Genomic DNA, 16,770 nt, shown 5'->3' with positions numbered 1-16,770 from the left:
TTTTATTGTATACCATAATTTGATTAGTATTGGGTTTACTTTGTTTTTATTACCCTTTGAAGTGTCTTTTTAGTATACGTCTCCTATATTTCATTTGTTTGAAGTTTTTCAGTTATTGAAAGTATTTCAGTTTAGTGGAAAATTAATGTCTTTTGTGCTTGGATTGGCTGTTATTAAATTTAGATATTTTTTATTGTCTACCACAATTTATTTTATTAGTATTGTATTTATCCTTCGAAATGTCTGTTTAGTATTGATTTGGCATTAATTTAATTTTTCATATCATTTAATAAATAATATTTTAACAAATAAACTTATTGTCATTTATCAAACATTACAGTTAAAACAGAACAAAAGGAGGGGGCTGCGTGGGAAAGGTTGCTATACTAGACATAAATTGGTTATACAACAAGTTTTATTTTGTTTCAACAATTAACACAAGTTTGTATTGTTTAACACAAGTTTGTATTGTTTAACACAAGTTCGTGTTGTTAAATAGAGACACAAACTTGTGTTGAAAATAACACAAGTTTGTGTTGTTTTAATACAAGTTTTTTTTTCAGTACTTAGTTGATTGTGGGCTTGTTATGTAAATAAAGGTCTAATTAATAATTTCTATAAAATTTGAAGCTTAAAGAAAGACTTGCAATAGGCAGATGTACCTCTTAAAACAATTTATATCCATGTGTAACACTACAGATAACAGAAGATCAGCATAATTGATAAGACCTTTATTAAGAACATGAAATAGACATAAATCGGGAGGAGCTCTATTCCAAGTAAATTCCTGCTTATATAGCGTCCAACAATTAGGGAAGATGGATAAAAGTGATCATCATATATGGTATGGTTTATTTATCAAATTATGGTATCCGTAACTGCACTGCGTGTTTCCTTTGAAGTCATAAAGTTGTGCCGAGTGTTATACACGGATCATGTGTAGCTTGTAAATGACATATTGAATTAATTAGTCCGTGCCTTAACAAAAGTTTATACAGAGGTGAAACGTCAATATCATATATTATCAAAACTAGCAGAGGTCATAAAGTTCTATGCACCTAAATGCATCAAGCATCCGCGCTTAGTCACGCTTGACCAGCGATCAGCGATTTTGTCAAGATCGATCGTGTCCGTCAGGTCAAACTCACACGGAAGAGTCAATAGTTCATTGAGGAGTTCCTGCTTCACGACTGAACGCATAGTAGATTTTACTAATTTCAGAATTGTGATATCCAATCAAGTCGATCAAGCATATAAACAGACATATTCATACATATATTGAGTATTTGCGATTTTTCCCTTCTATTTTGCCACTCTTTGTTTACCTCATTAATTCATTTAGTTGCCGATGCATAATTTTGGGACCGACTGCACTTATTTTGAGACGGGCATTCTTCCTGGTGGGTGGGTGAGGTCAGCGCCGGATTAAGGCTCTGCTGGCCCCAAGGCACATTTTGATAGGTGGCCTGAAAATACAGATATGTTGGGCTCATGTTGGTCTATGCATGTTTATAATTACGAGAAATACATCTAATGTCAATTGCGAAATCAATGAAAATTTAAAAAAAAATATGAAATTACTTACGAGATTCTTTCCCACAACAAATGTAAACAAACCTCACGTGTGTAAAGGGACGAAACATCATGGCAACCCTTTGCCAGAGTATGGAAAGCTTTTAAGGACAAACGCGTAGATGAAGAAGGATGCATTTTATTTACATAAAAATAAAGGCAAGCATTTTTGTCACCATCTCTCTTAGGACGGAGTCAGTTGTATAGAGATCACGTGATGAATAAACATTAAATGATAAAATAATGAAAACTTTTATTCACTGCTAGACAAATCTTCGAGTAGTTGAGGCATTGGTTTGTCCGTGGTTTCTGGTAACAGCAGCGCCAAAGTACCAGCGGTTATAGACAAACTGCCGAATATAACTAGCGGTAACGGTGTCCAGATCGTATTTAAATCTAACAATGAAGGAACCAGTATACCACCAATACTTCCGGACATCGATGACACCCCTACACCGATATTCCTGTAATAAACATACATACAATCCTTTATACACCAGGGTGGTTGGATAGCCGAATGGTTAGCACGTGCGCGCTGTATCATAAGGTCTGTCATTGAGTAAACTGGTGTGGTTTCGAATCCCGGTTGTACGTGACAAGAAGTAGGGTCGCCTGTCCAACCTCGTGATTTTTGTCCGGGTCCTCCGGTTTCCTCACACTGCTAAAGACCCCCTACCCGCAAGCGAATTATTGAAATAAAATTGAACCATATGTTAGTCCGAAATGACAGTTTGTGTCGAGTGGATGTTAAACCCCATTTCTCTCTCTCTCTCTCCCTTTCTTTATACACCAACGAAATCCAGTTTAACGTCCTACTTTTTTGCACCGATTGTGCTAACGAAGACGGGTGCTACGGCAACTATTATTTGGAATTCCAGCTAAAAACATTTTTGTTTATGTGCATGCCAATGAGTAAACGGGGTCTGGAATTTTCGTCCCATCCGAACGACTAGACACTGTCCTTGCCAAGCCGCGTGTCCTGCAAAACTGACATATTTTCCGGCTAAATCTATTTGTTAAGGTCAGCTCAATTTTTGTCAAGGTCGCTGAGATGTAAATAAGGTTACGACACGTGATCGTTGGCGAGATTCTAGGTTAGGGTTAGGGCAAGCAGGGTTAGGGTTAGTGTTGTGATTACCGCTAGCACTGTTTACATCTCGTGACCTATGACGAAAAACTGAGCTGGCCTTACCATTTAGCAGCAACCCACATTTACCATAGATATTGTTTTTTAAGTATACTACCTATTGCCAATATTAATCAACATTCAGTATATCTTACCGTACAACAGTAGGAAACACTTCAGCTGCCAATAAATATAACATTCCGTAAGATGCGGTTATGAAGAACTTTCCTATCATGGCCAATACAATTGTCACTGTTCCTACATAAAAAAAATACCAATGAAAATAATGAATAGATTATTTAGGCCATTTTCGAACGTTTCCGCATCAAAAACCCAATGGAAAAAATAAATAGATTTTTAGGACCAATTTCGAACGTTTCCGCATCAGTAGTATAGGACACTTTAGAACATAAATGCATGATGGGATATGTTAACCTACATGCTAAAAAAAACCCGCTAAGGCCTTACTTGAGATCATTGGGTGTATATTTTCCCTAGATCTTTATTTTGTAACATTTATTTTTTCATTTCGTGAAATCACATACATATTTGATCAATTATTGATTCGGTTGAATTTTTGAAGATATTTTCGAAGTTTTACTTGTTGAAAAATGTTTAGGCTTGAATTATTTGAATTTAATACAATACTATCCCGCCTTTTGGAGAAGCACCTCATCCATTTTGCAACACAATAAGTATTTGACCGAGTGTGGTGTCATCAATCTGAACGACAGACTCACCCTACCTGCACAGAAGCCAGCTACCATTTCATTTTCGTACGTTAGTTACGTACGTGGTGTCATTGCACTAATATGCAAATTAAGAGTGAAAACGCCCGCACCACCCACCCCAACTGAATAGTGAACAAAGGAGTTTCTGTGTCCCATTACACCATATAAATTCTGGGGGGTTGGATGGCTGAATGGTTAGCGTGTGCTCGCTGTATCATAAAGTCTGTCATTGAGTCAACTGGCGTGGTTTCGATTCCCCGGTTGTACGTGGCAAGGAGCAGGGTCGCCTGTCCAACCTCGTGGGTTTTCTGCGGGTCCTCCGGTTTCCTCCCACTGCTAAAGACCCCTACGCGCAAGCGAATTATTGAAATAAAATTAAACCATATGTTAGTCCCGAGATGACCTAGTTTGTGTCGAGTGGACTTTAAACCCCATTTCTCTCTCTCTCACCATATAAATTCTGAATAATTAACCTTAATTACCATTTATATAGACAGTTCCTGATAATATACAAGCAATACCACCAACACACATCGATATTACTACTATTAATTTTCTTCCCACTTTGTTTAAAAATACTATACATAATATGTACGCCGGTATTTCCACCGCTCCAGCAATACAAAAGTTCAGATACGGATCACCAACTAAATTTTCTGTGTTCAACGACAACCCGTAGTAGACCAATGCATTTGCAAACCTTAAGAATAAAAACAACAAAAATGAAACAAGATTTAACGTGTTACCTTCCCAAGTTCACGAGTGTTATTGAAGACGGGCATTCGATCTTCAACTGCAATGTGTCGTGTATGACTGTATGGATATAAAGTATGGTCTTATCCCATACAGACTTTAAGCGTTATTTGTATACTTTATAGTTATAGAATTAAATTTGATATTATTAAATCATGGTTTTCATAATATGTCGCCACAGATCACCAATTTTTAGACCGGCTCTAACTTTTTCCCAAATTATCGTTGGGTTGAACGCTTTCTATCTCCGATGGAGCAACAAGTGGCAACCTCTTGCTGAAGAGCACGTATGATGAGTTACATCATGGAAAACTTGAGATAAACAAACTGGAAGTAGCATATAAGTAAAATGAAACTGTCCGCCCTACAGTTCAACCTAACCAAAATCGTAGCTCTGGTATCCTTCGCCTCAAAATCATCGAATATTCATCGCCATGCAGTGGGCTATGGGGGAAACTTTGTCCGGGCAGCGGCGCAACGGCTTACTTTAATATCCGATTCCAACTGCCACAGATTCTTTAGATGCATGCCAAAGTGTAACATCGAATCTAGGGTGTTCGTATCATCCGAAGGACTAGATAGCTGTCCTTGACGGGCCCTCCATTCAGATACTTACCAATTAAACCAAATATTAAGAGAGATCTTAGCCATTGGCCATGTTCTGACCAAATCTAGGAAATAATACTTTCTTCCATTTTGTATGGTCTTGCCGTCCTGGTGGCCTTCCGTCACTGGGGGTACCGAGCCATATTTCTTTCCAGTTTTCACGTTGTTGTTGTCGTCTTGAAGACTTTTCATAATCGATGGCGAGAGTGTTGTGCCATTTGTAGCTGCGGCTTCCTGGAGATATTTGTGAGCCTCGTCATACCTGTTGTGAGATAACAGCCAGCGAACAGATTCAGGTAAAAACCTGTAATAAAATCATACTTCTATTTCTAATACATAACTCATCTTATGATGCTTTTATTATAATTATACATGACTCTGCTATGTAGGCTGATTGGTATCATGTCGTGATGTCATGGTGTCGCTCTTCATAAGGCGACAACCCGACAATCAGACATCACACCATTTTAATCTGACACCATGACAATCCAACAACCTGACATCACAAGATTTTAATCAGACACCAAGACAACCCGATAACCTGACATCACGACATTTTAACCCGACAATACATTTTTACGCGACATTCCGACATTTTTACGACATGACACCTATCAGCCACCATACTCTGTAGAGTGGCCTCCAGTAAACTCAAGATACTGTTATAATACATGATTCGGTACACATGGGGGGAGAGAAACGTATGTTTTAGTTTTATTTCAATAATTCGCTTGTGCATAAGTTTGGGGGATGGGGGCCGAGGTCCCAGAGAAACCCGACGAGAATGCAAAGGTGACCCTAGTCATTGCCACTTAAAAGCGGTAATTGAAACTACACTACTTGACAGATCGTATGATCTTACGCTCAGTTCAACTCATTTCATGCGTGAAGTCAAACACAACGTGAAGTCAGACAGAACGTGAAGTCAAACACTTCACTTGAAGTCAAATACAACGTGAAGCCAATCACGTGACGTGAAGCCAATCACGTGACGTCAGACATGTGACGTGAAGTCATATTGAAGTCCGTAGTGAAGTCTATCGTTGTGTCCAGGGTTTTGAGAGCTGTGACACAGTATCGTTGGAACTACAATTACATACCCTGTTTCTGATAGGATCACAATCAGTTAGATCGATAAATATAATATACGTACCACCAGTATGTTGCAAAAAGTACAACAGGTAGAGTTATAGCTAGTTCTAGATATCTCCAGTCTCGTAATAAATACGCCATGCCAGATAAAATCATACAGCCAACAGAATAAAACATCTGAATCGTAACACTAACAAGAAAACGATACTCAGGCCCAACAAGTTCTGTAGCTGGAAAATGAAATCAACTTTAACCCCCTGTACATGCTGTATGATTTAGGGTATTTCATTTACAAAACAGGGGCCTCTTTCACGAAATTTTAACTAAGATAGAATCCAAATTTTAGTAATTTGATTGGATAATATTAGATTAATTTTAGTGCTTAACCAATCAAAATTGAAGTACCTACTAAGATTTGGATTTTATCTTAAGTTAAGATTTCGAGAATCAGGGCCCTGAAATGACAGGTGTGTGTCGAGAAGGGGTGGGGTGGACAAACCCCTGCTCGCACAGAACATATTTTACATGCACCTAAATGGGCAGAAATATTGTCCCAGAGCTTCTGAATTTATTAGATGCTGGGTTAGTACCCCAGATCTCATGCCCCCGCCCCCACCCCATCTCAAATAGCTGACCGCGCCCCTGGTGTTAATTGCTCGCGAACATAAGACTTCGGAGACTTTGACCTCATAATTTATAGGCTAGCATTTCATCAATTGAGACAAGATGAACCCCACTCCCCAAACAAGGAACGAACGGAAACGCCATTGCACGTCCCAAACAAAAAACGAGAACGTCATTACCACTTTTCAAACAAAGAAAGGGACACGTTATCCCTCAGCAGAATGCCTCGGTTTTTCAGATAACATTTGAATGCAAATTTAAGCCTTTGGGTCGCGTATAATCTTTTAGTGAAATATAAAATTGCCGACTTGGGGATCAAATGAAATGAAATGAAATGGGTTTTAATTAACGTCCTACTGTTCTGCTAATGAAGACGGGCATACGCCATACAGTGTGCTATGAGGGAAATTTTGCCCGGACAGCGGCACCACGGCCTACTCTTATATCGAATTCCAACTGTCAAGGGATCTTTTACGTGCAAGCCAGTGAATACACAGGATCTTGGTTTTTCGCCCAATCCGAACGACTAGACAGCTGTCCTTGTCACGCCCTCCGGACTTGGGGATCAAGTGTAAACGACACTTATATCACTTTCAATATCTTCATCTTCAGGTATTTGTGGTAAATTAACTAAACATGGCATTCGTTTATTTTTGATCGTTGAATGTTATATTTAAACTGTCTTGTCTTAGACATGACGATGAATATAACTTACACAATGTAAACGCTACAAGGAATATTCCTGTATGGGCTAGACCTTGTAGAAAATACATCGGTAAAAACATATATATGTTTTGGGCAGCGGCAGCAATACTTCCAGCTACCAACAATATAGCAGCACCAACAAAAAACATAGGACGTCGACCAAATCTACACAATAAAAATATAGAATATCAGATAATAACACAGGACTTCGAGCAAATCTACAATAAAAAATAGAATATTTAGTCGGAGAGAATGGCATATTTTGTGGGAAAAAATTCCCACTAAAATGATTCCTGATTTTTCTGAAACTATACGATGGGTAGTGTTCCAATAAAATCCCCCCCCCCCCGTTAATCGACCTTGGGGGACAAAAATTTACAGCCATTTTTAGGTTTGGTATCCGAACTTTTGTAAAATTTCAGTTTTTGGGCCCCTGATTGGTCAATGGTACTTTGTATGGTGTCGATATATAGGTTTTCGGGGTCGGAGAATGCGGAAATGGTGTTTATTTTTTCGTACGGTTACCATGGTAACCATATTTTCAGGTTTGGTATCCGATTTTTGTGATTTTTTTCATAATTTTTTTGTAGTACATGTGAGGTGTCAAAATATAGGTTTTTAGGGGCGCTGAGTCCGATTCTAAGGGTATTCTGTAGATAAGATGGCCCAATAGCCCATATTTGCCTTAATTTGGCCCAAAACTAGTAGAATGGAATCTAGTTATTGAATAGCTAAGACACTAATATGGACCTACTACCACTGGAAGATTACATAGGCCAAATTACAAAATAAAAATACAAAAAATACTCGCATCCAATTTATTCCTCCAAATCAATCTGTTCTGCATTTTTACAACTTTCCCCGTGGCAGCCCCCACACGCAGCAACACATTTCATCCCGTTCTTCTTACAGGTACAGTGATTTGTACCGCATAAATTTTTGGTTGATTTACATTTGCATCGAATAAAATTTAAAACATTATCTGGTGCAGGGGGAAGGTCAGTTGGCACTGGTCTAAATTGGCCATCAACCACCTTCCATCCCCATAACAAAGGATCTAAGATAGTCTCGTTTAATTTCTCCCAAACAATAATTTGCTGATGAACTCTCAGTGTATGATACTTAGCTGCACGTTCAGTAGGTGGCAAGCGGGCCGCATCGATAGTATTTTTATCACACATCATCTGATTGAATTTCATATGACGCAACTTAGTCAACCCGGTATTGTTTTTATCACCATAAAGAATACATAAAACCTCGCACCCAGCCTTAGCTATCTCTTCACCGCTACTATCAGAGTCAGATATTATTCCACCCAGTTGCTTGAGCTTATCATTTGAATCCAAAGATTTATAAATGGCGTTTTTACCAAGTCCAAAAATTCCTGAGGTGGTGTCGCACCCTGTAAATGCGTGAGTGAATAGTAAGTTCTTTCTAGTAGACTCGGCAAGATTATCACATATTGTCTTAATACTATACATTTCTACCGTTTTGGCTGAATACATTCTGATTTTTATGACCATCCCAGGTTTCCAATGGTATAGTAGCATGATCAATATATCAGTGTCATTGGCCACCACGATGACGGACTGATCATTTGCTGCATAGTATTCTTTATGGTGATAAAAACAATACCGGGTTGACTAAGTTGCGTCATATGGTAACCGTACGACAAAATAAACACTATTTTCGCATTCTCCGACCCCGAAAACCTATATATAGACACCATACAAAGTACCATTGACAAATCAGGGATCGAAAAACTGAAATTTCACAAAGTTCGGATACCAAACCTAAAAATGGCTGTAATTTTTTTTCCCCAAGGCCGATTAACGGGGGGAATTTTTCTTGAACACTACCCATCCTATAGTTTCAGAAAAATCAGGAATCATTTTAGTGGGAATTTTTTCCCGCTAAACAGGCCATATGGAGTCAGCCTCCTCGACTAATTAGATAATAACATAGCACGTCGATCAAATCTATAATAAAAAAATAGAATATCAGATAAAAACATAGCACGTCGATCAAATCTATAATAAAAAATAGAATATCAAGTAATAATAACACAGGACGTCGACCAAATCTAGAATAAAAATATAGAATATCAAGTAATAAAAACACAGGACGTCGAGCAAATCTAGAATAAAAAAATAGAATATCAGATAAAAACATAGCACGTCGATCAAATCTATAATAAAAAATAGAATATCAAGTAATAATAACACAGGACGTCGACCAAATCTAGAATAAAAATATAGAATATCAAGTAATAATAACACAGGACGTCGACCAAATCTAGAATAAAAATATAGAATATCAAGTAATAAAAACACAGGACGTCGAGCAAATCTACAATAAAAATATAGAATATCAAGTAATAATAACACAGGACGTCGGGCAAATCTATACAATAACAAAGTAGAATAACAATAATTGAATGAAATGGGTATGAAATAGTGTCTAACGTCCTACGTGCTAATGAATACGGGGTCAAATAATAATAACGCAGGAGGTCGACCAAATCTAATTGGTGTGTTCCCACTTATTATAGCCGGCAGACTGTTAATCCTTTGATTGATCTTAAAACTATAGTCTGTTTAAAAGTAGTCACTCAAGAACTGTTCACTAGTGTTCAGCGTTAATGAGCTCTTAATCCCTCTTAATAAAATTTATTAACCAACTAATTAATGACATTTTGAACATAATTCATGCCGGCGTTATGATTTCAAACATGAATTCAATTCACTATATTAATATAAATAGATGATCGATCTGTGTCGAAAGGCATTTATTTATGTTGTAAGGCATTTATTTATAAATTATATAATGCTATTTGATAAAAGTTATATGTGTAAATTGTAATGCATTTTTATATGTGTAAATCATCTAATGTTATTTAATAAATATTAAATTTGTTAAAATCAATATATTTTTGTATGTGTAAGCTATTTAATGTTATTTAATAAAAGTTCAATTTGTTAAAATCAATACAGTTTTAGTCTTAAAAAAGATATGGACTATAGTGATAACACTATTGTTCTAGGATTAACTCTGGATTAGCGGCAAAATTTGACATCAAAGCCTGCCGGCTAAGTGGGAACACCCCATCTAATTGAATCCACTAATTTACTATCATAAGCGTATAAAACTTTATCACCCAATAATACATTCGGCAGTAGATATCGCTTGTGTGATAAATTTCATAATCTACTGCGATATTGACCAGTTTAAAAGTAACTAATTTTTTTTTATTTTCAAAGAACAGTTCATTTTTTTTTTTATGAAAGTAACTTCTTTTTTTTTTTTATATTAAAAATGAACTATTTTTATTTAATTGACCTTAAAGGAAACACTGGGCCAATATAAAGGACTTTGCAATGGTTCAGTTGCTGTCAAAAAATGATGTATCACTACGTCGTAATGTAATCAAGTTCAGTAAAAGTGAAATCTATAGCAAATAATTATATTTATTTATTTGTGCACGTAAGAAAGGTTTGGGTGATAAATAAAATCTCCTACTCGTCTTATTTACTTTATCTATTTATACCATACGTTATTGTCACACATCACTATGTACAGTCGCATGGGCTACTCCTATAATTAATCCGAGAATAAATGCTTTTGTCGCGGTGATTCAGGGAGTATGGTGTCGGCTTACTGAATAGTGGGTCCCAGACTCGATCCCGGTTTCTCAAGGTTTTCCTGTCCTGTGTCCTATCGTCAGTGATGATTGATGGAGGAAGCAAAATATCTAGTTATCCTGATGATCATACTAAACTCACCTGTCTGCCTACAATCAGCTCCGATTTGGAACAAATGAAACGAAATGAAATGGGGTTTAACGTCCTACTGTTCTGCTCCGAACTGGGCTAATGAAGACGGGCATACGCCATACAGTGTGCTATAAGAGAGATTTTGCCCGGACAGCGGCTCTCCGGTCTACTCTTATATCTAATTCCAACTGTCAAAAGATCTTTTACGTGCACGCCAATGTGTACACGGGACATCGGTTCTTTGACTAGACAGCTGTCCTTGTCAGGCACTCCGCGCTTTGGAACAGACACTGAGCTAGTTGACTGACTTTTTATTTGCTATATCGACGATTTTAGTCGAAACCACACAGTATAGTTCGCGAATACTGAGATTCTTTTATTTCGTTTAAATTTAATAAAAAAAGGGAAGGTTATTCTTTTTTTTATGACAGGTGACAGGTATGAAACGGGGTAGAACCGCATTACGAAAATTGTATATTAATTTTTAAATATGGTGGTCATTCAGGCCAGAGATGTATTCTCGGAGTCCCGGGGATGCCATCGACAGGGCGTTATGGGAGATTAGATAAAGAGCTGGCAGTTCTCACTATAATAGTTAATGTAAAGGCAATTTGCTGAAAATATCAGTCAAAATTAATCCGCCCTGAACCGAGATTTTACCGATTGAATTTTGGGTCTAGCCTCGATCATCATTACTAAAAACGATACGACAAAAAACATAGTCTCGATTATCCACTTTTTATTTAATTACCAATGAGCGTTAAACAGCCGATATGATTCTAATCCAGAAAATATCGCAGGCTAGCGATGCCATCTAGAGTTGATTGTAGTCTCGAAAAGTTAATTAATGTCTAATTAATAATATAGATATAACATTTCAGGCCTAAAGAAAGACTTGCAATTGGCAGATCTCTTACATCATGTATGTTTAAGGATTGCCCGACTTTCCCTTAAATAACATTCCATGATTTCTGTTAGCACAAAATTATGAAAAAATAAGTTTACCTGTCAGACAGCTGACCAAATGAAACAGCTCCACATAATCTTCCTAAGAAAAACACCGACTTGGACGTACTCGTCCAAAACTTTTTCTTACATACCAGATCAAACTATTGTAGAAACAAAAGAATTTTTTGAAAAGATATTTGGATCTATTGAAGTAAAAAAAATATACCCACCAACAAAAGACATTTACATATATTCCTGTTTTTATAAACAATATTTTAATTCATTCGGAAGAAAGGGGGTGGGGTACGGTGGATGGCCGAATGGTTAGCGCGTGCGCGGTGTATCATAAGGTCTGCCGTTGAGTCAGCTGGCGTGGTTTCGATTTACCGGTTGTACGTGACAAGGAGGAGTAGGGTCGCCTGTCCAGCCTCGTAGGTTTCCTCCCACTGCTAAAGTCCCCTACGCGCAAGCCAATTATTGAAATAAAATTGAACCATGTGTTAGTCCCAAAATAACTAAGTTTGTTTCTAGTGGACATTAAACCCCCCTCTCTCTCTCCCCCTCTCTCTCTCTCTCTCTCTCTCTCCCCCTCTCTCTCTCTCATTTCTCTTGGCCTATGTTGACTCCTCTCCAGAATTTACAACATTAAATTTAATTTATGTATGCAGAACATTTATACAGTTGGATGTTCCGTTAATTTATATTTTATTTTATGACAGCAATATCATTACTATATCAATTTGAATCTTATAGCATTATGTAGATATTGACCGATCCTAACACACACTAAACAGGGTTAGTGCTAAAAGATAAGGCCAGCTCAATTTCTCGTCATAGGGCAAGAGATGTAAACAGGGCTAGCGCTAATCCCAACCCTAACCCTGGACCGAGACCTAGCCCCAGTAAATTAGATTAAATAAGACCAGTCTCCACTCTAACCCAAAGCAAACCATATATTAAGTCCTATCCCTAACCCTAACACACAATCTCGCCAACAATCATGTACCCTAACCTTATTTACATCTAAATTCTAAACGACCTTGAAAAAAAATGAGCTGGCCTTAACAAATAGATTTAGCCCCTCACACTGTCCATTCTCTGACTTAAATAGACGCGTTTCGTAATCTATCCATAACTTATTAAACTAGGAACCCCATAGTACTATACATTTAGTAAGATAGGACCAAACCCAATCAGCCCACCTGAGAATGCTTTGCACACAGGGTAGGCCATAGCGCTAATGTCCGGGCCCAAAATTCCCCTCATAGCACACTGTATGGAGTATGCCCGTCTTTTCTATATAAGAGTAGACCGTAGAGCCGCTGTCCGGGCAAAATTTCTCTTATAGCACACTGTATGGAGTAGGCCCGTCTTCATTAGCGCACTAGGGTCAGAACAGGACGACGTTAAACCACATTTCATTTCATTTCATATTTATATATATATTTTCTATTGGCAGTGTGAAGTTAGCTCGATTTTGGTTTTTCGTTTTTTGATATTGGTGAATATCGAAAAACGAGTACCTCGTTTTAGCCATTCGCCAATATAAAAAAACAAGGAAAAGGAGCATTTTTTTATGTGAATCAACTGCACAGGCATCCTCATTTATGATATGTTTAGTTCATTTTACAAAACATATTTAATCAAATGTGTTTTGAAGATATTCTGTACATATACATCCATTTAATCTGCTTTTACGAGATTCAAGTTTGAATATTGAAAAACGAGTAGCTCGTTTTTCGAGATTCGCCAATATCGAAAAATTAGCTAGTTGTTTTTCATTATTCGCGAATATCGAAAAACGAGTATATTCACCAATATCGAAAAACGATGGGGGCAATGATGTTTCATTACTTTTGTCTTAACTCACCCGATCTCAGGATCCAAGCTCGTCATCTATCGGGGGTGGGGGTGGGGGTGGCTTGGAAGATAAGTGTATTAACAATTGAAGACGAAGATGATGAAGAAGATACAGTGTCAACAGGCTTAAAAGACAATACTGGTGTCAATCATTATTACATATACATATGTGATAGAACTGGTTACACACGTTCCAAATATAATTTTAACACAGATGAATAGATGAATAATGAAGGTTCCAACAAACTGAAGTGACGAACGCAAAAGGAAAACACGAGTTATCCTTCTATATAACTGACTGAAGTGACGAATGATAACAAATACACGGGCGAATTTCTTCGCACTAATAATTTCTTCGAAGACCAAAAGTTGTTGAGTCAGACTGTGAGAGAATATGTGACAATTCAAAGAAATTGACTGTCACTAGATAAGAGAACACGGGAAAAAAAATATAAAAATCTGCGCATTACCATGTTTTTATTAAGTATAGAATGAATAAATACAAGGGAATGTACGATATTCAAACCAGAAGTAAAAACAATCAACTTTAGATGAATATATACATTCAAAACAAATAGTTATGTTATTGGTACGTCTTGTTATGCAGTTGTTTGATATAATGTAATGAAATTTTGAATGTTATATTTTAAGTTCTGGTTATTCGAGGGTGCATTATCATAATACTTCCGGTATAATACTTCCGGTATAGCGACAATTGAGTATTCCGACATGCTGTTGAATCCGGCATGCGTGGTCGAGTCCACTGTACTTAAACCACCCTGACCCAGACCCTGTATACAGATATATTCTACTCACCTGTGAAACTATTGTTGATGAATATTTTTCTTTAGAATACCAAAATCCCCTGGTACAATCCGTGGTAGAGATATTAGATAACAGGACATGGTTACCTGTATAATTGTCGTATAACATGACAATATCTTTCTCATCATACTGTTTACAGGGATCATCTGGTACCAACAACTCTAATAAAACATCATCGCTAACATTAGATTTATTACTACTAGAAATATTAATGTTTTCATTATCACAGTGGAATTTTGGCTCGGCACCGATAAATACCATATTAAAAGCATGCCACGCAGACACAAAGGAAAATAAACACAATAAAAAACATCGTATTTTCTGATATTTTCCAAACGGTCCTATAGTCTCGAGAACGTCATCAAACTTCATTATGTCTGCCTTGTATCAACAATATAGTCATACTAAGGCTTCTATGCTTCTAGTCAGAGAGGCGTGACCACCGATCGATTCATAAATAAATAACACGAATAATTTTGTTTGGCATATTAGTGGTGTTTATAACGTCGATTGAAGAACGAAGAGGTAGGCAATTCTCCCGTCAAAAAGTAACACCTAGTAACTCACGTTTTTCTTATTTTGAGAAAACAAAGGAAAACGTAATGAATGAATATTAAACTCCAGCTTAGCCATTGATTTGACTATTGAGTTACTAGGTTTTGCTGTGGCATACTAGGCAAATAAAGAAACTTGCTAGGTTGTGTCATGGGTGTAACTGCTTACAAAATGAAGAGATCGGAATATCTAGTACAACAACAGGAAGCACAAACCCTAATAACTACAAATTTGGTTCTAACTCAATTTTGATAAAAAAAAAAGTGAGTTACTAGGTTTTGACTTTTGACGGGAGAATTGCGGTGCTGTACCGAGTTTATATGTGGACTGACAAAGTCGGGCGGCTTTGTCAGATCCTGTTTCGTTTCGTTTCTTATAAACTAGGATCTGGAAGAGTTGTTATATAACCTGCGTTCTGGATGGCGTGAGGGATTAGCCAATGAACGGTCTGTTACGGCGACTTTTTGGCGTGCCATGCACGGAACTGTGTGAACTGTGTGAAAACCACTTGAAACGTCAACGCTGATTGATTAATCAAAGTCTGACGTCATAGGGTCAAAAGCCGCTCGTACGACCTCTGGCGCGATCTTTTACTACAACCGACAGATCTTCATGTAGTAGCGGCCATCGAAAGTATAAAAAAACGAAACGAAATATAGATCTGTATTCTAATCAGATTGTTGAATAACCCAGATTCAAGATGGTATAACTGGCAAGGAAAGTAAGGCTAGTCGTTCCGAATGGACCAAAATATTGTGTCATGCCATTCAATTAATTTGCACAACAGCGATTAAAAGAACTCAGACCGATGCAAGGGCAGTAAATCTTAGCCAACACCCGCGGTCGAACCCGGGAGTTCCTGGTTAGCCAATTGGACAGGATGCGTGACAATGGCGAATGGTATAAAAATGTTCATGTCCCTTTAATAATATGTAATAGGGGGACAGACCAGCTTTAAAGATACATTATCGGAGATTAGATAAAAAGCTGGCAGTTCTCACTATAATAGTTAACAACTGGATAATGTAAATGCAATTTGCTGAAAATTTCATTCAAATTGATCTACTCTGAACCGAGATTTTCGCGATTGAATTATCGGCCTAGCCTCGATCATCATTACTAGAGTCGGTAGGATAAAAAACATAGTCTCGTTTATCAATTTTGTGATTAAATCATGAATGGAAATCGGACAGCAAATCGGAACCTAATCCAATAAACATCGCAGGCTAGCGACGACATCGAGAGTTCATTATGGTCTGGATAAGTTAATTAATGTCTAATTAATAATTTAGATAACATTTCAGGCCTAAAGTTCTTGCATAATGTATGTTTAAATTTCACCATCTCTCTCTGTCTCTCTTCTCCCTTTTTACATGCCCCTTTTTGTTGATTTGTTGGTCTAGAATGGACGAAGAAGGTTGGAAATGACATTTTCTGCCAGGTTTTGGTAAATATTCATGATCTTGAGGCGGAATGATAACAGACTTATTAGGTTGGCTACGGTGATATGTATGGCGAATAGTTACATGTTTTTACTATGCTTCTTCAAGTTTGTGTATCTCAAAATTTTGATGGTCAACCTCATACAAATTTTAGTACA

The 16,770-nt window shown here is 37.3% G+C and overlaps 1 protein-coding gene across 1 annotated transcript; it reads right to left on the bottom strand.

Annotated features, from left to right (window-relative positions):
• Nucleotides 1-1,825: 1,825 nt before the first annotated feature.
• On the bottom strand, nucleotides 1,826-14,987 carry LOC126812425 (organic cation transporter protein). The gene is made up of 9 exons (XM_056098417.1): nucleotides 14,607-14,987; nucleotides 11,988-12,091; nucleotides 7,220-7,374; nucleotides 5,942-6,110; nucleotides 4,951-5,092; nucleotides 4,799-4,896; nucleotides 3,912-4,129; nucleotides 2,854-2,950; nucleotides 1,826-2,036 (listed from the first exon to the last, which is right to left on the bottom strand). The coding sequence occupies exons 1-9, from the start codon at nucleotides 14,985-14,987 to the stop codon at nucleotides 1,826-1,828; spliced, it is 1,575 nt and encodes a 524-aa protein (XP_055954392.1).
• Between the last annotated feature and the right edge of the window lie 1,783 nt (nucleotides 14,988-16,770).

This window comes from Patella vulgata, chromosome 2, assembly GCF_932274485.2.
Source record: "Patella vulgata chromosome 2, xgPatVulg1.2, whole genome shotgun sequence".
Lineage (NCBI taxonomy): Eukaryota > Metazoa > Mollusca > Gastropoda > Patellidae > Patella > Patella vulgata.
The sequence above is the reverse complement of the archived record's forward strand: the minus strand, read 5'-3'. Positions and strand labels throughout refer to the sequence as shown.